Source organism: Podarcis liolepis (assembly GCF_965112155.1).
Source record: "Podarcis liolepis genome assembly, chromosome: 3".
Taxonomy (NCBI): domain Eukaryota; kingdom Metazoa; phylum Chordata; class Lepidosauria; order Squamata; family Lacertidae; genus Podarcis; species Podarcis liolepis.
In genome coordinates this window covers 93,368,002-93,389,184 of record NC_139557.1, presented here as the reverse complement: position 1 = coordinate 93,389,184, position 21,183 = coordinate 93,368,002, and the positions used below count along the sequence as shown (strand labels likewise).

The 21,183-nt window shown below is 39.6% G+C and overlaps 1 protein-coding gene across 4 annotated transcripts in view; it reads right to left on the bottom strand.

Annotated features, from left to right (window-relative positions):
* Positions 1-21,183, bottom strand: part of TP53BP2 (tumor protein p53 binding protein 2) — a 62,060-nt gene that overhangs the window by 27,092 nt on the left and 13,785 nt on the right. For 2 of the 4 annotated variants that reach the window (XM_083496036.1, XM_083496038.1), the window contains exon 2: positions 5,545-5,692. In XM_083496036.1, the coding sequence (XP_083352162.1) occupies positions 5,545-5,692 (148 nt within the window). Of the gene's footprint in view, positions 1-5,544; positions 5,693-11,290; positions 11,343-14,048; positions 14,100-21,183 lie in introns of those variants that run through there. The other 2 variants (XM_083496037.1, XM_083496039.1) reach the window with 2 other exon arrangements.

The window sequence follows — 21,183 nt, the reverse complement described above, 5'->3', positions numbered from 1 at the left end:
GTTAAGAACAGTTTCAGGTTAAGAACGGACCCCGGAATGAATTAAGTTCGTAACTAGAGGTACCACTGTATTCTGTTTTAAGATGTCATCCTCTTGAATTCTCGGGGTGTTATTTTTTCATGTAGCTTAACTATTTGTGTACACTTATCATCAACTCAGTGAATCTTGCTTAAAAATGTTCGTGTTACAGACACAAAGCTGGAGCGGACTTAAAGGATTAAGCAAAATACTCTTAACAGAATATGCCTCTGCTATGCTTTCTATGCACTCATTTAGCAATGAACTTCAGGTAACAGAAAGTGTTTGGGGAGAAAAGGGTCCAGCTTATGGAGAGTTATTCACTGATTTCTTTCCCCCAATTTGACCTTTAACTTATAGAAACAGCCTTTTCAGTTCAAATCTTTCTTGAACATTTCTGCCTTGGAGTCCAGTTTCAGGCTGAAAGTAGGGTGCAAGTGAACGCTGCAAACATGTTGCACAAGGCTTCCATTTCTCATTGCTGAACCCTCAACAGAAGTTTAGCATTTCCAGTTTAGAAATTCCTCGTTACCCATTGCAGTGCAGGAAAGAACAGAACACCAGCTTTGCATGCAGAAGGTCCAAGGTTCAATCTCAAGCATCTCCAGGCAGGGCTGGGAAGGAATTGTGTCAAAAATCCTGGAGAGCAATTGCCAGTCAGTGTAGACAATACAGAGTTAGGTGGATTAATGGTCACACTCTGCATAAGGCAACTTCCTATCCTCCTATGCAAGTGAATCCTACTGGATGGAGCCCTAATGGTGCATGCAACCGTGACAGGAATATCCCTTGTCCCAGTTCAGGGGACAGGTTTGAGTAAATCTAATGGATGGTACCATGGTGTCAATTCATTAAGCTTTGTACACATTACATGTTGCTTTGTCTGGTACGGAAGGAAACTTTGGCTTTGTTTAACTCTGGTTTAAGCTGCCAAGCTGACCATGAGCTGTAGAACTAGTTCACTAGGATCCAGTCAATATATTTTTGATAACATGTCTGTCACACAATCCTAATACAGTCGTACCTCAGAAGTCGAACGGAATCCGTTCCGGAAGTCCATTTGACTTCCAAAATGTTTTCAAACCAAGGCATGGCTTCTGATTGGCTGCAGAAACCTCCTGCAGCCTATCGGAAGCCGTGACAGACGTTCGGGTTCCAAAGAACATTCGCAAACCAAAACAATCACTTCCGGGTTTGCGGCGTTCTGGAACCAAAACGTTCCGAGTCACAAGTCGTTTGTCAACCAAGGTACAACTGTACAGCTCTAATTAGTTACATAAATTTAAAAAGGAAGTCTTTTCAATTGTTATTTTAGAAGGGAGGAACTTTTTAGATGAAATGAAACACAGCACTTATTTAGAAAATAATGCCCTGCTGACAGCCCTGGCTGAAAAGGCAAAATAAAAAAAAACCTATACTTTTATCATGGTAGCACCCAAATGTCTAATAACAGCAAGCTTCCAATTTTACTGAATACTCTATAGGGACAAGACGTTAAGAACAAAAGGTAATGAACACAGAAGAGATTATGGTAAAAACTGGTGATAATGATAGGCAATTGCTGGTTTAGTGAGACAATAATGTTTGTCTTCATTCAAGGATAAAGATGGAAGTGTACAAATGATTAATGACATTAGGACACCACACCCTACCCCTGCATGTAAGCCTTTTTTATATTCCGGTAGTTCAATTGTGGTTCTCATTATAAACTTTCCTACAAGATATGTAGGATTTTTATGATGTCCAACAGGTTCTTAGCTTAATTTTTTAAAAAACAAAAGGGTTTTCTTTAAGGAAGGAAAAAACTGCAGCCATGTTGAAACAACCTAAGAAGGAAATTTTCTGGGGTTACTGTCAAAGCTGATTAGTTTTACAGTATAAGCAAGTAGGTCACTGTTACAGAAAAAGCAGCTACCGTGGTTATTTGTCTAGACAGCTAAACAGCTCATCTTGTAAATCACAAAGGAAAGTATCGCTATCATTTAGTATAAAGCAGGGTCTGGATGAGGCTAAGCCGATTTGTTTAAGGTAGTTTTAGACAATATTCTAGTAAAAATTAACTAAAAGTTAAGGAAATGCCCTTTTTTTGCTAGGATTCTCAATGCATTGACTCATTCTGGTGTTTATATCTATCTCAAAGCAGTGTACATCATTTTTATATATATTGTTGTACACTGCCTTGATATTTTTAATGATATTACAGTAAGTATTTTTATAAATAAATGTTGCTAATGCATAATCACTTCCACTATTTCTGTGAATGCAGCTACTTATACAGCCAAACATCATTCACATAGAAGGAAGAGGTACCAGCAGGCTTGGAGAAACCCCAAAGTTTGCAAAAGTACAATTTTAAGGGGAAAATGCTAGGAAGAAACACAAATATAACCCAATGAGAACAAAGTGTGTTCTGTGGCCACAGAATACTGACTGTAGGGGGGAAATTTGGAGGAATAAGGTATCATGTAGCATGGCTGGCTGGCTGATACACTGATGGACAGCCCCATTTACAGGCAATAAACTGTCAACAAGAAGTAGACCAGCTTTACCATGGAACCAGCAGTCAATATAAAAGGACAGGCTTATCTAAGAGTTGAGAGTTCTGCTGCATTAAATTTTTTTTTAAAAAAACTCTTAATTTTTTAAGCTCATTTACTCATAAATACAATGCTGCATAATTCACTTTCTTTCAAATATAATACTTCCAAAATTCATATTGCACTATTTCACAAAACAGTCACCTCTCAGATAAACCAGATTAGCCAATTCATCATTTTCTGCTAATTGAAGATTTCAATAGCCAGTCCCGTCTATATGGGGATTGAGAGCCCTTCCATTTTCAGACCTACACTACTCTAGCTGCAATCAGCAAAATTTTGACAAAAGGCTTTTGTTCCACAGACACATCATCCTCAATCTAATTAAATATAATCAGCATTGGAGAAAGTCTCAAGTTTGCTCTTATCAATAAGGTTGTATGATACAAAATTTGTTTCTAGAATTTATAAGTATACTGGCACATGTCTTCAGTGTGCATTTACAACTGAATGCTTCAAACATCTGCAACATATTTCCACATACATTGTATTAAACATAGCAGGGCAAAATCTCTAAAGTACAATCTAAAAAGCAAGCTCCCTATTAGTTGCATTTATGTCATGCCTTTCTTCCTGAAGAAGTCCAGGGTGGAAAACTGATCAATAATAATAATACACAATCTAAAACAGCAATATAAAATCATATAAAGTGAATAGAACAGAAAATCTGAGGATTCAGACATATAATCAGGGTGCAATCTTATGGGTCAGGCAAAGCGAGGAAACTATTAAAAAACTAATCTGATGAGTAACGGTATCAGGAAATCAGTGGTTTGGACAATGCAGAATAACTGCTGTACTAATGTCACAACCTGTTCTGTTGCACCCTTTTGGCAAGCTGACCTAGGTAAAGCATGTCAACACAGCATACTTAAAACCAATGCCACTCTATTCAAACAGCCATCACTGCTCAATGTGACAAAGAACCATTGTCTAAAGATACTAGATAAGAAAAGTGAGAAGAGCTGGGTAGTAGCCTAACAACTTAATACAAAGAATACCCCTTGGTGGTACATACCCACCAAGCTTACACAAGAGGCTTCCATGATTTCAGTAGCTTTGTGAATCATCATAGTCGTACATATAATTAGGATTGGTTTCAAAAATTTGAATACATGGGTTGAGGGGGAACAACATTTTAACTTCACTTTATCTACCATGCTTAGCTTCAGCATGAGGCTTCTTTTCCTATATCAATTCTAAAATTGTTGCTGTTCATTCACCCATGAATAAATTTAATAAATTAATAATAAACATTAATTTCAGGGGCCATGTCCAGAATTTAAGTGCCCACTTTCGAAGTGAAAATCCCCAATTCTCTTCTGGGATTTTTAAAAGCATTTTGCTAGATAAATGCTTGCATAATAATTCTTTATATCATTCGTTTATTCACAATAATTTTGTGGAAAGAGCAGAACCTAGTTTTACAGAACCTACAGAGCAAGCTATGGGGAACCTCTAGCCAATGGGCCAAATTACGCCTGCCATGGATCCTCATTTGTCAGGTGAGGCCATTTCCACCAAACTATGCCCACCTGCCCTGATGTTGTATTTGAAGCCAAGGAAGGAGGCAGCTGCAGGGAGCTTAAAGTGCCCTCCAGATTGTTCCTTGAATCCATTCATACCTACAGTTGGGCACAGCAGGCTTTTTGGAAGGCAAGATGTCAGCTCCAATCATCTGTCAACTCCAATCACACCTTCAAAAAGGGTTGCTTTTAGTGCTAATTGGCGCTGACAGCGAACATCTTTTGAAGTTGCCAACCATCATCATAATGACATCAAGTAACTGACAGGCTGGCAGCCTCACCCATCTGCCGAAGTGGCTTGCAAGGTCAGCTTACGGCCCACTGGCCAGAAGATGTTTCCCACCCCTGGCATAGAGTGGAATACCCAATGCACATCTGAGCCTCTCTTGTGCCAATTAAAAGAGCCAATTTCAAAGTCAATATACATTCTAGCCAAGACAGATTTTACATTTACCTTAAAGATGTGGGGGAACCCACATTTGTGTCTTGTGTGAAGAACTCACAAATCACCAGCTTTGCCAAAGCGCTACACCTCTGGCCCTCCTACTATATTAGCTTTGTTAAGCTATAAAATAGCTTATAGACTCTTGAGAGTCCCATGGACTGCAAAAAGATCAAACGTATCCATTCTTAAGGAAATCAGCCCTGAGTGCTCACTGGAAGGACAGATCGTGAAGCTGAGGCTCCAATACTTTGGCCACCTCATGAGAAGAGAAGACTCCTGGAAAAGACCCTGATGTTGGGAAAGATGGAGGGCACAAGGAGAAGGGGACGACAGAGGACGAGATGGTTGGACAGTGTTCTCGAAGCTACAAACATGAGACTGACCAAACTGCGGGAGGCAGTGGAAGACAGGAGTGCCTGGCGTGCTCTGGTCCATGGGGTCACGAAGAGTCGGACACGACTAAACGACTAAACAACAACGCTATAAAATATCAAGAAAGCATACAGGTGGACAAAAAAAAAAGTGTTGAGCAGCCCTTTGGGGAGGTGGAGGCTGCCTTGGAGGCCGTTTCCACCTGTGGATCCTCAGAGAGGTTTTCTTTCTCACTACTCTGGGTACCATGTAAGGGCATGCCTTGACAGAGGCTAAGCCTTCTGGCACAAGCCAAAGAGCTCTTATAGACTGTGAAACAAAAGCCTGTAATTTCAGTCCAAGACCAGCTGGGAGAGGAGCAACTGATCTGAGGACAAATGTTTGCTGCTGCCACTGTAATAGTCTGCTTTTCATTTTACAGTAACATGAAAGCAACTAATATTAAGAACAAAGCTGCACAATGCAAATCATTATATTAACTCATGTGATCCCTTAATTAAAAGTTCAATTAATCCTGGTGCTAAAAGAAACGAGAGAGACACTTATCTAAATGCCTGGCAGGTTACAATTGGCACGTTTCGCTTACCTGAGCCGCACCACACTTCAGCCAGGTGGCATTCAGTCTCACCAGGCTCTTTACACAAATCCACTACATCTCTGCAGGTCGTTTCTGGGGTGATTGGCACTTCAGTGAAATGTTGCTCGTTGTTACTGAGGTACACAGTAAGAAACATCTGGAAGAGAGCAGATCAGAGTCCCATAAATCCTAAATGTATTTTATCTCTGGTTCTCACTGATGTAGGTTTCTAGAAGCAGAAACCTCAATGTTAGCTCTTTAGTTTTCTTCTATGTGACAACCTGACTGGAATGGGGCCCAAATATACTGCTTCAATTATTTCTCTATATAAAGCAACACTGTATAGCAATTGGCTACAGAGGATAAAGACATACAGTGGTACCTCGGGTTACGAACTGAATTCATTCTGGAGGTCCGTTCTTAACCTGAAACTGTTCTTAACCTGAGGTACCACTTTAGGTAACGGGGCCTCCCGCTGCCACTGCACCACCGTCGCACGATTTCTGTTCTCATCCAGAAGCAAAGTTCTTAACCCGAGGTACTATTTCTGGGTTAGTGGAGTCTGTAACCCGAAGCGTCTGTAACCTGAAGCATCTGTAACCCGAGGTACCACTGTGGTGGTTTGCATGCTTCATCCAAAAATTTATACACGCACACACACATAGCAGTACCTTGGGTTAAGTACTTAATTCGTTCCGGAGGTTCGTACTTAACCTGAAACTGTTCTTAACCTGAAGCACCACTTTAGCTAATGGGGCCTCCTGCTGCTGCCGCGCCGCCGGAGCACGATTTTGGTTCTCCTCCTGAAGCAAAGTTCTTAACCTGAAGCACTATTTCTGGGTTAGCGGAGGCTGTAACCTGAAGTGTTTGTAACCTGAAGCATATGTAACCCAAGGTACCACTGTACACACACACACACACACACACACACACACCGTCCTTCTGGCTGGGTTTCCCCAGCCACTCTGGGAGGCTCCCAACCGAATATTAAAAACAAAATACAGCATAAAGGATCATGCTCTTGTATGTAAAAGTACAAACAGCTTGAAAGGCGCCAACTCCTGAAAAAAAAAATCCTTACAGCTCAGATGAATGCAGCTTTGGATAAGGCACAGAGCCATTTCCTAGAACATACTTGCTTAATATATAAATATATATATTATTTGTATGCCCCAACTCAGCCAAAAGCAACATCACACAACTCCAGAGATTAAGTTCAAATAACCAGATAAAAACTTGTTGCTATTTAAAGTACCGTATTTTTTGCACCATAACACTCACTTTTTTCCTCCTGGAAAGTAAGGGGAAATGTCTGTGCGTGTTATGGAGGAAATGCCTACGGGTGGCATGCCTACGGATTTTCCTCCTCTAAAAACTACGTGCGTGTTATGGTCGGGTGCATGTTATAGAGCGAAAAATACGGTAATACATTTAAACAGGTGGTATCTTGCTATATGAATCCCCAACCACCTAGTGCTATATACAAAACTGTTTGCAATCCCCTAAAGAGGTGCTAAGCATCTGGATTTCACCATCACATGGCCCATTATCACTCCAAAATTAACAAGCTTACAAAAGGAACGAAATCCATGTTAATTAGAAAGTCACTCTGGAAGCACAGAATATTATGTGTTGAAAGAGCCAATGTTATCTAGCCCCACCTCTGCCCGAAATCTGTAACCATGAATCTTAAAATAATGTCATAACCTTCTTCACTTTGTTTCAAAATAATTCATTTTCTAAGTCATTTTTATATACTACATTGCAATTTAAGTAGTGGTCATTAGATTAACTCTGAAATCTATTTGAGCTAACCATTCTCTTAATTTAGGCATTGAAGGTTAAGTTGTGGTAGGTCTTACCCTAGCTCTGTTTTAAGAAATGGCAAAGTGATCCCTGAATAAATTCATTAACTCTGCAGCTGGCCGCTTCTTCAGGTTAAATGGTATGTCCAGTATTCACTAAAGCAGCTTTCAGCCGTAGTTTAGGCTAGGCAAATTGCAGGCAACTATGATCTAACTGATGACTAAATAATTAATCCGTTTATTTGCTTCCTGGAGCTACCTTGAACTTTGATATCTGCAATAGCTGCCAAACTTAAGGTTTCTAGCAGCAAAATATCTTCAACAGGAGTTACTATCATCCCACTAATTAATATTTCATTTATAGGTCTATCAGCAAAAATGTTTAAGAGATATAAAATCAAAGCCAGAGTTCCAAGCCAGACGCTCGATTCCAACACACACTTCAAATTATGTGACAGCACACGGAGTTACGCAGATTAGGTACACGAGAACACGCATTTCCCTGTCATTTAAAAATAACTTTTAAAACTTGTTAACATTCAGGTTTGGTTAGACATCACATCAAACCACGGCTTGTGACTGGGTAGCATACAGGAATTAGAAACCACCGTGTGTGCTACATATGGGTTGACATGATGTGTGACTTGACAAACTATAGGCATGGTGGCCATTGTTCTGCCTCCAAAGACCAGCACACTGAATGGAGCGATGACCAGACACACAGCTCTAAACCACAGGTGTCTGTTTAAATATTTACACGTTCAATCCAAGGTTTAGCATGTTGTCTGAACTGAGCTGCTAAATCAAAACAAGACCTCATCTCTCATAACACATTTTAAAGCAATAACTTTATATTTACGCACCACTTTTTCTTAAGACATCAAAGTGTTTCCCATATCTTAATACTTTCAACAGCTCTGTAAGGCGAGGCAGTATTGTCACCCTATAGCAGATGGCGTGGAAGGAGCTCAAGATTAGCTTAAGGCTATCAAGTGAGTTCCCAACTCAGCTGATGTTATACTAGTAGCTCTGAGCTCATAGTAGTTACGAGCATCCAAATTCCTAATATATCTTGATACAGATATACAATATATAATTTTAACCACCATACCACATCATTGCTGCTACCTAGATCTAGAGTTCTTAGTTGCAGACACTTCAAACAGAAGGCACGAAATCCTCCTTCACATTACATCGCCAAAAACAAACTTTGACTCAATGCACCTTGTCATTTTTCATACACAATTATGTTTTCAGTATGTGAAACTGTGTGCCATAAAAGCATAGAAAGATGCTAAAATTGTATTAGAAAGTACTGATAAAATTCACCAAGAGATGCATTACTAGTTGACCATGATTCTAGAAAAGAAAAATCGGCTAACCATTGGGGATGTAGGTTCCTTCCAATGCATCAAAGGAGGCTGATGATTCTTGCTGAACAGAGAACCTACCAGTGTCAGAAAGGGAAACAACTGGGGGGCTTTTTTGTGGGGGGAGGGAGGAGAATGAGTTTGTATCTTTGAAAATTAGTATGTGGGTGGGATATCATTCCTGTGTAACTTGCATAGATGCAAGTTACACCTTCTCTTGCTCTCATATCATCTGTTACCCAATTGTAATTCAAAAACTTTCCTACACCTTCCTTCATCAAACACCTGCCTGCTCACATGCCAATTATATACCTTGAACATCTCTACATCATATTACTCGCTGTAGGGCAGAGCTCCAACACACCCTGCAGCCGGAAGAAGAAGGTGAAACAGGAAAAACGAGTGGGGATTTGAAGCGGTAAGTTATAATGAGAGACAGACTGCATTAAGTGTATTTCTTCTTTGAACTATTCAGTGCTAAAGCTATGCTAAGGGTTCTTTGAAATGCCAGGTTCCCCAGGACTGTTGCCAGACTGCATGTTGTAAATATAGCTTTACTACGCAAATCCTTTTGGTAGAAAGTAATGTTTAACCTTCTCACATATGAGGAGTACTTTTAAAAAAACTGTCACCTTTTTCAATTCTGTGTGCCATATTTCTATTTCTAACTACTGATATGCCCTAAAAAAAAAAAAATCAACTTAATTTCAAAATCCTTTCTACAATTTTCTAGATGTTCACAAGAAACAGATTAGCTGTAGCTCCTCGTGCCAGGGATATGAATACAAAATGGTAAGAAGGAAAAACTGTATTCACCCTGGTAATCACAAACATGTTTGTTGTTAGCCATTGCAGATTTTATTTCATCCTTCCTCCATGGAGCTCTGGAGGCATAATGGGTTCTCTCCATCCTCACAAGCAGTCTGGTGTGGTGGGTTGGGTTGAGAGTTGGTGACTGAGCCAAAGTCACCAAATAGGGATTTGAACTCGGGTCTCCCCAACCTTGTTCAACAACACTCATGTGTAGACTCCCCTTTTAGTCAGCGGCACACACGCACAATACGGGCAATCTTCAAGTCTTCTATCTTATTCAGTTATGTTAATCACTTAGAATTTGATTTATATGCTTATTTATATCAAGTTTTCAAAACAATTTGAGTCACCTTGTTTCGGGCTTGAAGATCTACAACTCACAAAAATGTCAAGTTAACTCCAAACTATGCAGGAAAGGAGGACAGACCTGTCTCATCCCATTTCTTCTAAATGAGAACAAAAACAAAAAGACTTTAACGTGCTATGGTCAGGCAAAGAAGGGCTTAACTTGGATTTTAAAAATACATAAATGCAGATGGAAGATGAAAACGCTTCTTTCACCTTACGCCTTAAACAAAGAGTGCATAGAAAGTATTACCTTCAAAACTGAGAACCTGTTTTCCTTTTGCAGTGACACAGCTGTACAGTTTTTTTAAAAGGCATAGAATTGAAGAATGTTAGTTCAGGGAATGCACCACAAAGGACATTTCTAAAGGGTACCGTCCCCTTCACAAATAGGACAAAAAAAATAGCCACAAGGCTTACTTCTCAAGTTCACAACATGTCAAGGATGGAGTATACATGAGGTAGCACAAGAGACATTTACATGTCCGTTTCCTATGCAAAAAAACAGCATCTGTATAGGTGACCTTTCGTGAAGCTGCTGTACTCAAAGCTCTAACAAAATGGTATATATATCTTTCATTAATCTGAACTTCAGTGGTACAAAACTACACTTCTGATACATATGTTTAAGCCACCAATAACTGTTTTTTAACTGCAGTGTTTTTAAAGGCCCTGTAAAGATTACAGGATCTATGCAAAAAGAGCTAGCATCACATAAAGCCAGTCTAATGTACTTTATGACTATCAACATTCAATTCTATACAGCTGCTCTTCTCCATACAGCATAACTGCACACCTGCATTCCAGAAAGAATGACATAGGCAATAACCATTTTTTAGAAGCCATAAAGGGCTTCTTAATTCATATTTTCCAACGAGAACAGAAGTTATTTTAAGCTGAGTAGGAGGAAACAATAAAAACCTAGCAATTAAGCTGTTACAAAAATTATATAGACACACTTCAACGGCAAAACAGTGCTGGAGTTTTTCCCAAACCAGAAACCCATTTAAAACTCTAGTTTCCAAGTATTGTTCATTTCAACAGTTTACCATATCTCAGAAAGCAGAGGTGTAACATCTTCACAGGTAGACCACAAAGAAATCAACAACTAAAATGTTTCTTTCTTTGACTACAACTTTCTGAATGACAAAAGGCAGTCTGTACAACAGAAGGGGGGGGCTAACTCTGCTGCAATTCAAGCAAAAATGCAATCACACACCTTTCAAGGCCAATTATTCAAGTATTCAACTGTTCAGTGTTAGCATGCCTGAATTTCTGTGTGCTTAAAGACCAAGTAACACTAAAACCAACCTACTAAAAATTATTTCACCCATTTAATACATTGCTATCTTGTATTATTTCATAGATAAACTGCTCACTGCACTAGGGCAAGACTCAAGAGTAAGAGAAAAGTAGATTTACCTATATCTATCGGTGGTGGTCAGCACATGTTCCTGCCTTGTGAGTTACTGCAAATAATATTCAGTTTGTGCAGCTCTGGCATTTAGCCACAAATATGAGAACGGAAGTTATGATGCAAAGTAGGTGGAGTACAGTAGGAAATGCAGCATTATTCTGGGACTGAATAAGACGGGAGTGTTTTCCTTTTTATTTGTCCCATAAGAGAACATAAAACGCTTGACCTTTTACAACCCTGAGGCATCATGATCTCCATCGCTTGCATTATGAAAGGTGTCAAGTTTCTCTCTGACAGTAAGAAATAATTCTGAAATCCAGAAGAACAACACATGCACCCAAAATGCTTTGAGAAACTTTTGTCTTTTAAGAGTGGGAAACTGAGAGAAAAACTAAGCGCAAATAGGCCTATGAGCATTTCTATCTTTGCCATGTTAAGACGCTCACAATCAGCCCCACTTATGAATAATCATCAGTTCCCATATATTGAATCACAAACCATAAACCTCATCTCCGCAGAAATGTGTTCATACTGTTTTTTTAAAGTGAGACCACAAAACAGGAAAATGTGGTCACACCTCACACTCACAACTTCCAAGACAGAAAATTTCCTGAGAAATCTTTTCTACTTAGAAAACCTATCCCTGCTAACGAAGTTGCTATAGCAATGTGGATGTCTCCTCACCTGCAAGTTCTTTCTGCTATTTCATGCAGGCTCTCAAAAGCTGTCAGCTGGGAAATACTCACCTGAATTAACCCTTGATGTTGCTGGTAACAACTTGCATCATCCCTGAGCACTCGCCACGCTAGCTAAGGCTGATACAAGTTGTAGTCCAACAACATCCAAAGGGCCACAGATTAGCCACCATTACTTTAGGGCTTTTGCAACACCGTCCAAACCCTATATCCTGGCCAGGTATCACCAGGCAACAGGGCCTCTATCTTAGCTGAACTGAGTTTGTTTTTTGGCCCTCATCCAACCAACTACTGACTCTAGACATCTATTCAGAACATCTTTTCCCTCATCTGGATTTGATGAAAAGGAGAAAGAGCCTTACTCCGAAAGATCTCCCCCAGAGGGTAATATAGTACAGCATTCCCCAAGCTGGTGCCCTCCAGATGTGGTTGGATTAGCTCTAGCAGAAATGGCCAATACGGCCATTAGTCAGTCATGGAATTTACAATCCAAAATGTCAGAAGGACACTAGGATGGAGAAAGATGATATAAATGTTAAACAATATTCAAGACAGGCCCAAGAACATAAATACATGGTGCCAAATAATAGCTGCCCAGTACCACCTTCTGAAACATCAGGAGGAGTTTTGACTGGAGAGAACCCTCAACTTCAGAGAGTCTGTCCAACTGGATACCACCCAGCACAGGTTGTCCACCAAAGTTGTTTTGGTTCTAAAACTGGATCAGAAGCCAACTAAACTGGGTCCAAATACCAATTCATCCAGGAATGTCGGCACCCATCACCCATTCAATCACCTTGCAGTAGCCAAGTTTCTTTACTTACTATTTAATTTCTCTCCAGAACTTCATACTTCAGTCAATGTGGTGTTCTCCAGATATTTTGTTGGGCTCCTAAACCAATTCAGCCCCATCCAGCAAGGTAAGCAATGATGGGTGTTGAAGGTTAATAATATCTGAAGGGCACAATGTTGGCTATCCCTGTTTTGCCTTTTCAGGGACAACATTATCCTTATAATAGGAAGTCACACTGCCTAAAACTTGATAGATTTAATTAGACTGGTCACCAAAATTTGGACTGTATTGTTTATGCCTCATTTCATAGACCCACATCTCTCTCACACACACAAACCAACTTCACAAAAGATTCAGTCCTTTTGATTGTATTCAGAGCAGACCATACTCACCTCTATATTTGATATGCTGTCAAAAATGCACACTGTCAGCATTCAAAAATCAATACTGTTTTCAAACAGAATGAAGTCAGCAAAAGCACCATTTCTGCAATAAAGATGTAGCTTTGCTAATGCACCAACATACCAAAGGAAATAAGATTGTCCCCTCTACTATGTTAGGTTTGCACAACTTGTTAAAGTTTAACCCTATCAAAATGACATCTCTGCAAAATAGAGTTGTGAATACAGCAACACCTTAAGCTTCCATTGTTTAGTTTCTCATTACTTACGTCAGAAGCACAAGCAAGCTTTGTGCTTCAACTTTGCTTAAAAATAAGTCCTATAGTTCCACTGTGATGCCACTCCCATCAGAGTTAGAAATGCTGTTATGTGAGGCCAGTGGGTGGCTGGACTCCAGCAAAATTGTATTCAGAGAGAGGCTCTGAGGGATGCTATTGTATGAAAAACTCAATTGTTGGAAGTAAACATGCGTACAATGCTATAAAAAGGAAATTCAACATCCTTCAACCAAGGGTCGGTTCCAATGTTAGTAGTACCAAATTACACTTTCAGATGGAGGCACTCAGTGCAGAAGCCATGATGTCTGTAAGCATAAATAAGTGGGGTTCATTACATGAAGCCTCCATTCTTCCTAGGTGCTTGTGGCATGTCAAACCTCCACATGATGTGTTGATCACACAGCAAATATACTTCCATGTAGAGCACGAGTTTTCACGTGATAGCTGAACTAGACCTTACATACTAGATGACATTCCATCCCAGCTACAATTCTTACAGACTTCTCTGTTGCTTGGTGATGAAAAGGGTGGTGCCACCTGAGGTTCGCAAGCAGAGGATACTGAAGAAATGGAAACTACCCTAATTTGATGCTCACCTTGCCACAGACTTCCTGACACCAGTAACCCTGCATCCACTTATTTCCAGGAGCAGGCCTGTAAACAGAGATTTGCACTGAAGACAAGAAAGCATGCTCATACTTTTATGCCAAAACATAGCACACATTTTCAATGGTAGAAACTGAGCTGCATCCCAAGAGATGAGAAACAAAAAAGTTATCTTTGTAGAGAGAAACCAGAACAAATCTTTTCCAAACCATACAGCATTGATCTGTACTATTGTTTTAAGGGAATCCGTCTCTACTAAAACATTTAAGCAGAACCAACAACAGCACAACAAGTGTTATGACAAACACAGACGCTACACTACCTTTCTGACATCAAGGGCCTGTTTATATATACAATCCTCCTTGATCATTGCTGGGAAGGAAATTTAAATAAAGAATTGTGAACCCATGGGGTATCATAACTACACAGTTATATCCTGCTGCAAACTCCACACTCTGCAGTAGCAATTTCACAGACAAAACAACATAATAGCAGTCACTTGAATAGCATGTACCCATGTAAAAATGAGGCTCCATGAGTGCTGCACATTAAAGAGGGGGGGGGGGAGAATTCAGCTCTACTGATGAGATTCTGTACTGTACTGGCAGTCACTTGCCAGGGAAGCTATTGTGCTTTAAATGCTGCTTTTAAGGTTGCTTTTATCTGCCACCTTACTGTTATCTTGGATTTTAATTTAATTTTTTATTGTTATTTTGTCTGACACACTGGAAGTTCAGCTCCAAGGTGACTTTACAATTTTTTAAATAAAATATTGGCATTTTTAAAAATTATTAATTTAACTTATAACCCAAAGAAGCTCAGAGGGGCAAACAAATGATCGCTAGCTCAATAAAAAACATCAATTAAATGTACTTAATTAAACTTAATGCGGAAACTTCCATGCTAAAGGTCATTCAGAAAAGGAATGAAAATGAAATATCCACTATTGCAATGCCTTTGTATTGTATTGCCTTTTGTATATATATCCATGTTGTGGCCTGATTCAGAAAGGAGGAGAGGAAACCTGTACCTATAAAGCCTGCTTCTGAATTTGGCATCTACTCAGTTTAAGGTACCCAATTAAAAGAATCTGCAAATCTATTTCCTGCTATTTTTCAATCAGAAAATAGTGTCCACTCACAGCTTTTAAAACACTTCAAGGTCATGCCTTTCCTAGAATACTCAACATAAAAATTCTGAAGCAAGTGGCATTAAGAACATACGAGCCCTGTTACACTAGACTAGACTAGACCAAAGAACCCTATAATCCACCATCTGGTCAGTAGGCCCATACTGACCTAGAGGCAACATTAATATCACCTGATCTTTCTACAAGAACATACTACAAATTTATTTTTTTAAGGTCACCCACTCCCAAGCAGACTTCTCAAGAGAGGCAAGTAGATAGGGGAATGCTCTAGAGTAAGCAGGAAATCAAAAAACCAAAACTAAGAGCAATTTATTAAAAACCGAAGTCTGTTCAACACAACAGACACTTTGACTCAATGAAAAGCTGACAGCTCCAGAACTCATGCACAGATTCAAGACAACAGTAGCATTTAGTTTTGCACCTACACAGCAAAAAAGAACAATATGAAATTAGGTGCTAGATAGCTACTTAGCTAGCAAACTTACAAATACAGTGCATTAACCCAGTACAGGAATCCTGTATCTAGTGATACAAATGCAGTACTCAGAAGCAATCAGAATCCTATGAAATATTACAAAATGATGCCTCAAAAAGGATAAAAGAAACAGGTGGAGGAAGGAACCGTTCATACATAAGGCTGCAATCCTATACCTGCATAGGATTGTATTGTACACTTATTTTCCAGTTTCCCCAGCATGCTGAGAAGCAACATACCCTATGATCCCCCACCTTCACAATTTCAGCAGTTTGGGATTTATAGAACAGAAAAATGTGCATTTAGGATGTAATCCAGAATCTAATTGCTTCCTCTCTCATATATTCACATATATATATAGCCAATTTTATTATTATCATTTATTAAATTTATGATAGCATAAAAATATTTTTGCACTACAATATGGGAACCAAATCTATGCTCTACTGCCAGCATTGATGTCAAAACAGTTCTGTTCCTCCTAGGTTTCCCATCTGCTACTATGACCATAAATAAGATTTTGGCACTTAAATTGTAAATATACTGGCAGGATCCCCAAAGAGCTATTCTAGACACAGGCAAAGGCTTGTGCTAGCCCAGTAGGGTTATTTTTTATTATTAGTTTTGAGTATACAAAACACAGCTTTAGATTCCCCACAATTTAAATAGCCATTTTTCAAGCACCATGTTGGGTCAGGGGTCCACCATTCAAAAAACAAATAAAAGCGCCCTTGGGTTGCCATTTACTAAGAAGCAAATCCCATTTATTTCAACTGAACTTACTTTCAAACACAAGAAAGAGTAGGGAACTGGATCTGGCCAAAAGACCAACACATTATCTCCCCCAAGCAACTGGCCCAAATTTGACAGGTGGGCAGATTATCAATAATCCAGTCTGCAGAAAGTAGTAACAAACGATGTCTTGCATCAACCATTACACAGAAGTCCAAACATCCAATTGAGCTTTCCCTCTCACCCCTACTCTCCACAGCTCCCACTAAAAGACCAATGAGAGTACCTGAGTGGGTCAAGTTCTTGCTGAAAGCAGCAGGGATTGCATTTGGCACCAAAATTAAACAGCATCAAATACAAACTGCAGTTGGAAAGGAAAAGTCTGAAGCCATGCAGTCCCAATTGTTCCTTTGCAGTCCTGCCTTACATGTGACCCTGTTTAAAGTTATCACCAAAGGTACTCTGTTTTCAGGTGTGATTTGATACACCTGATATCATAGACATCAGATGACTGATCGGTGTGCAACCTTGGCCACTTTTTGATCTGACCCACCATGAAAAAATGGTTTCCTACCCCTAAGTCAAAAATATAGCTTATGTTTACTGTAGTTTAAGGTGAACATGAGCATGCTGGTACATGTTGAGAAGTCCACAACGGACTCCACTGCCCCTCCTGGTCACACTGTGAACAGCAAACAATAAACTTTGGGCTGTCATTCAAACCTGGGCTCATGATTTGTTTATGATACAAGAAGTCAAAATTATGGTTTTCTGCTTGCGATGCAGTGTGGCCCAAAGGGGAAGAGCCAAGTGTGCATGGTATCCAATTAGCATTTGAAGTGGCCACATGTCCTTTTTTTAAAAACCATGTGCCGCCACAGCACATGGAGAAGGGCCATAGTTCAGAGGTAGAGCATCCACTTTGAGGGTTCGATCCCCATCACCTAAAGTACGGCTCAGAGAAACCCAGGTTTGAAACCCTATAGAGCTGCTGTCACTCCATGTAGACAACAGTAAGCTAGTTGGACCAAAGGTCTGTAGGGCAGCTTCCCATGTGCCCTATATGCCTATGACTTTGTAACATGCAGCTCCCTTTAAATATACGCTTGCCTGCAGATATTGCAATTGTACGTGTCAATGCTATCATCTGCCTATGCTTAAATGTAACGTGAGTGATTACATAAAAATAGATAAAGGAAAACTTATTATGCAACTAAATGCTATGCTTCTAAAATAGCATTTTAGCCCCTCACTACTTCTATGCAGCAGTCACACTCCCACATATCTAAAGCATATGGAACAGTGAGTTATCACTTCTTGGAGCAGGACTATTTGATTTCTACTGCCTGTCCTTTGCTGACCACTAGTTAGTTTAACACAGTATCAGCCTTGCCCTCTACAAAACAGAAGGATGCAGAGATAACTATAACAGATTAACTACGTTTCCTTACCAAGAAGTAGCAAGGGGATAATAATCATTTAAAAGGATCAGTGAAAATATATGAACCACAATTTCTACGAAAAAAGCAATTTCTGAAGTGTAGCTATATTAATAAAATCATCTCACCACTTGTGCTGAAAAGACTGCAATGGTATAGGTACAACATTTCACATGTGGTGGGTGGGTGAGCATATAAAACCCTTCTGGCAGAGGCTTTTTACAGAAACAAGCTATGTTACAGGTCAACATGTGGAATATACCCCAAGTTTGGGATTGTTAACCATTTTAAAATAAGGACAATCCAAACCTTTGTAATAAATAACTAATTACTTTGCTTTTAGTAACAGCATTCCGATTATGGGGCAAAACTGGAAAGGATTGGGACACCTGTGCGTTTCTCATTAGAAACAGAATGTATGGTCAATTTATATATCAGAAAAAAATAGCAAAGAGATTACATGCATTGAATAATGCAAATTATGTAGACGATTTTGTTGAAATATGGCATCCTTTTATAAAATACTTTACTGATCACCCTGAAGAATGACAACCACCCAAATCATAGACTGAACTTTGGAAAACTTAACTAGACTGATCCATCCTGGATGAAGAAGGGGGTACATTTTGTTATGATTTTATTTTTTATAACTGTTGTCATATACTGGAAATCAACAAAACTGTATAAAAGAAAACCAGTGTGGTTTTCCCCATGCAAACCAAGACCAAATCTCTGCTTAGTCACAATGACCAGAGCCAGGAACTCTCTCTCGGGAATCTACCTCAAGAGGACGAAAAGCACACAAACCTCTCTGAGCTGCTGGGAGGAAAACTGGGATATAAATATTGTTGCACACCATCCCAAATTGCTGAGCAGTGCAAGATTCCAGGGGTTCCAAGTGCTTTACCTAGGGTTCCCAGCATTAACAACCCAAAAGGGTCTTGCTTCTCCCAACAGGATCAGCCTTGGATTCAGACAAACATCAGGCATCAGGCTCTGCCTGCTGTTTGCTCACTCTATCTCCTAGCCAGCGTGGTGTAGTGGTTAAGGGCGATGGACTCGTAATCTGGTGAACCAGGTTCACTTCCCTGCTCCTCCACAGGCAGCTGCTGGGTGACCTTGGGCTAGTCACACTTCTCTCTGAAGTCTCTCAGCCTCACTCACCTCACAGTGTTCTTTGAGACTCCTTAAGGGGAGTGAAAGGCGGGATATCAAATCCAAAATCATCATCATCATCTTCTAGCTCACATTACTTCTAACTCTCTACTCTAAACTCTGGCTTCATTTGCTGGGGGAGCAACAAATTTGCTGGCACAGAGTCCTCTGATCCTCTGTTCTCTTTATGGCCTATCACCCCAAGCAATCACCTCAACATAGCTTAGGCTGGTTTAATTAGCTTCTAACACTTGTTGGTCCAGGGATTAGAAGTGTCTAGCACTTCTCAAGCCTTAATTAAATTATGACACTTGTTGGGTCCAGGGATTGCAATGGTCTGGCACCCACAAACTCATAACGATATAAATGCAACGGGTTTAGGGAAACCTCATTGGGCCATCAAAGCAGTTATAGTCGCTACACTTATGGGAACTGTACCAACTAACAAAAAAGAAATCACAGTAAGAACAAAACAAAAGCAAAATATTATATGTCTGGAGATCCCTCCAAGGATACCTAAGAAGTAACATACTTCTTCTCATTACCTCTTTACCTCCATTCTCACCAATTAGTAAAAGGGATTAGAACTGTTACTCTATAAATAACATTTGCAGCATTTGCAAGTCACAGTAGCTGACTTATTATGAACATGGAGATGTCACCCACTTTGTTCTTCCCCTACAGCGAGCAGGAGCAACAAATGATGATTCCTGGCTTAGTGTTACAGTCTGAACCAGGGTTCATGGTTTGTTTTGCTCTAAACAGACCAAAATGGGATGTCAAGGTTTGTTATTGGCTTACCGATCAATATGTTAGTGAAACAAAGGAATCTCTAATTCAAATGTAAGCCAGGATTTGTGGTTTGTTATTCCTGCTACAGGAGAAGCAAAGAAGGAATCATTTCTTCATTCATGATAAACTATTAACGCTGGCTTGCATAACATGTGAACTAGGCCAATAACTGAAAATGGGAAAATCTACACTTGCACCTGTCTTCATTTATTCTGGTTGTGTGAACAGGAGAGTGTTTATATAGGCTAATATATTAAATTACTGGGGACAAGTTCTATTAGAAATAAGAGGTTAGTTAGTAAAGGTGCTCCTAGGCAAGTTCCATGATTTTTCCCAATTGCTATGTTAGTTAATTGCAGCAATTTTGGGGGAAAAAATCTTCCTGACACTGCACATGGTATATTGAAAGCAACCCAGTGATCTTCAAGGAACAAGGACTTTGCCAAATTATTAAAATAGGGTCTAGACTCTAGAAGGAATGACAAGGGGGTGATCCCTTGTCCACAGAATTTCAGGTAATGCTGCAGGGTCAGCAATAACTTTGCTGATACTTACAACTGCCAATGTTTTAAAAATCAATAGGAGCTACCTCTTAACCCACCGACACACACAAAACATTCTCAAAATAAGGCAGGCCTTAGACGTTAGCCAGTGGTCATCAGTTGTGTCACTTTTCTCAGAATATTCAAGACAGGAATGGAAAAGTGTATCTTCCCAGCAATAAAACTAGCTGAGTGCTACGAAAATTCAATTCCCGCCCCCACAGGAAACTTCATATTTACAACTAACACATACCTTGTGTAATGAAACAATAGTGATTATCTATGAACAGTTGATAAATAAACAAAGCATTGTTGCTTTGAAATGATTAACAGGATTTATATACAGCTTAATCATCAAAACCTGTAAGTGGTTTACATAAAATATATTCTTTGACAAATACCGAGAAAACATGGGAGATACATATGTGTACGCACTTTCCATCTGCTGCAGAAATATCCAACCCTACTTCCACAGCTCTAACATAATTTCAAAGTGGCCAGCTAACACAACACGTGGCAACTAAATTTTTGCTTTTTTGAGCTGTGCAGAAGGTTATGCAGTGCTATTATTTTCTCCTACCTCAGTTGTGCCTTAAGACACATGACACATTAAGATTTTTTTAATGCAGGAAGCACTTCAGTGTTACCCACAAAATCTTACATGAATGCGATTTGCTTTGTACCTATGGATTGTGGACCTGTATGTATCCTTATCTTATGTACGTACAATTACCAAAGTACATGATACTCAGGTTTCATGTATTTCTCCACCAACAGCATTTTTCATATACAATGTCATAAAGCACAAAGTAGTCCTAAATGATTCTTAGGAACTGTCAT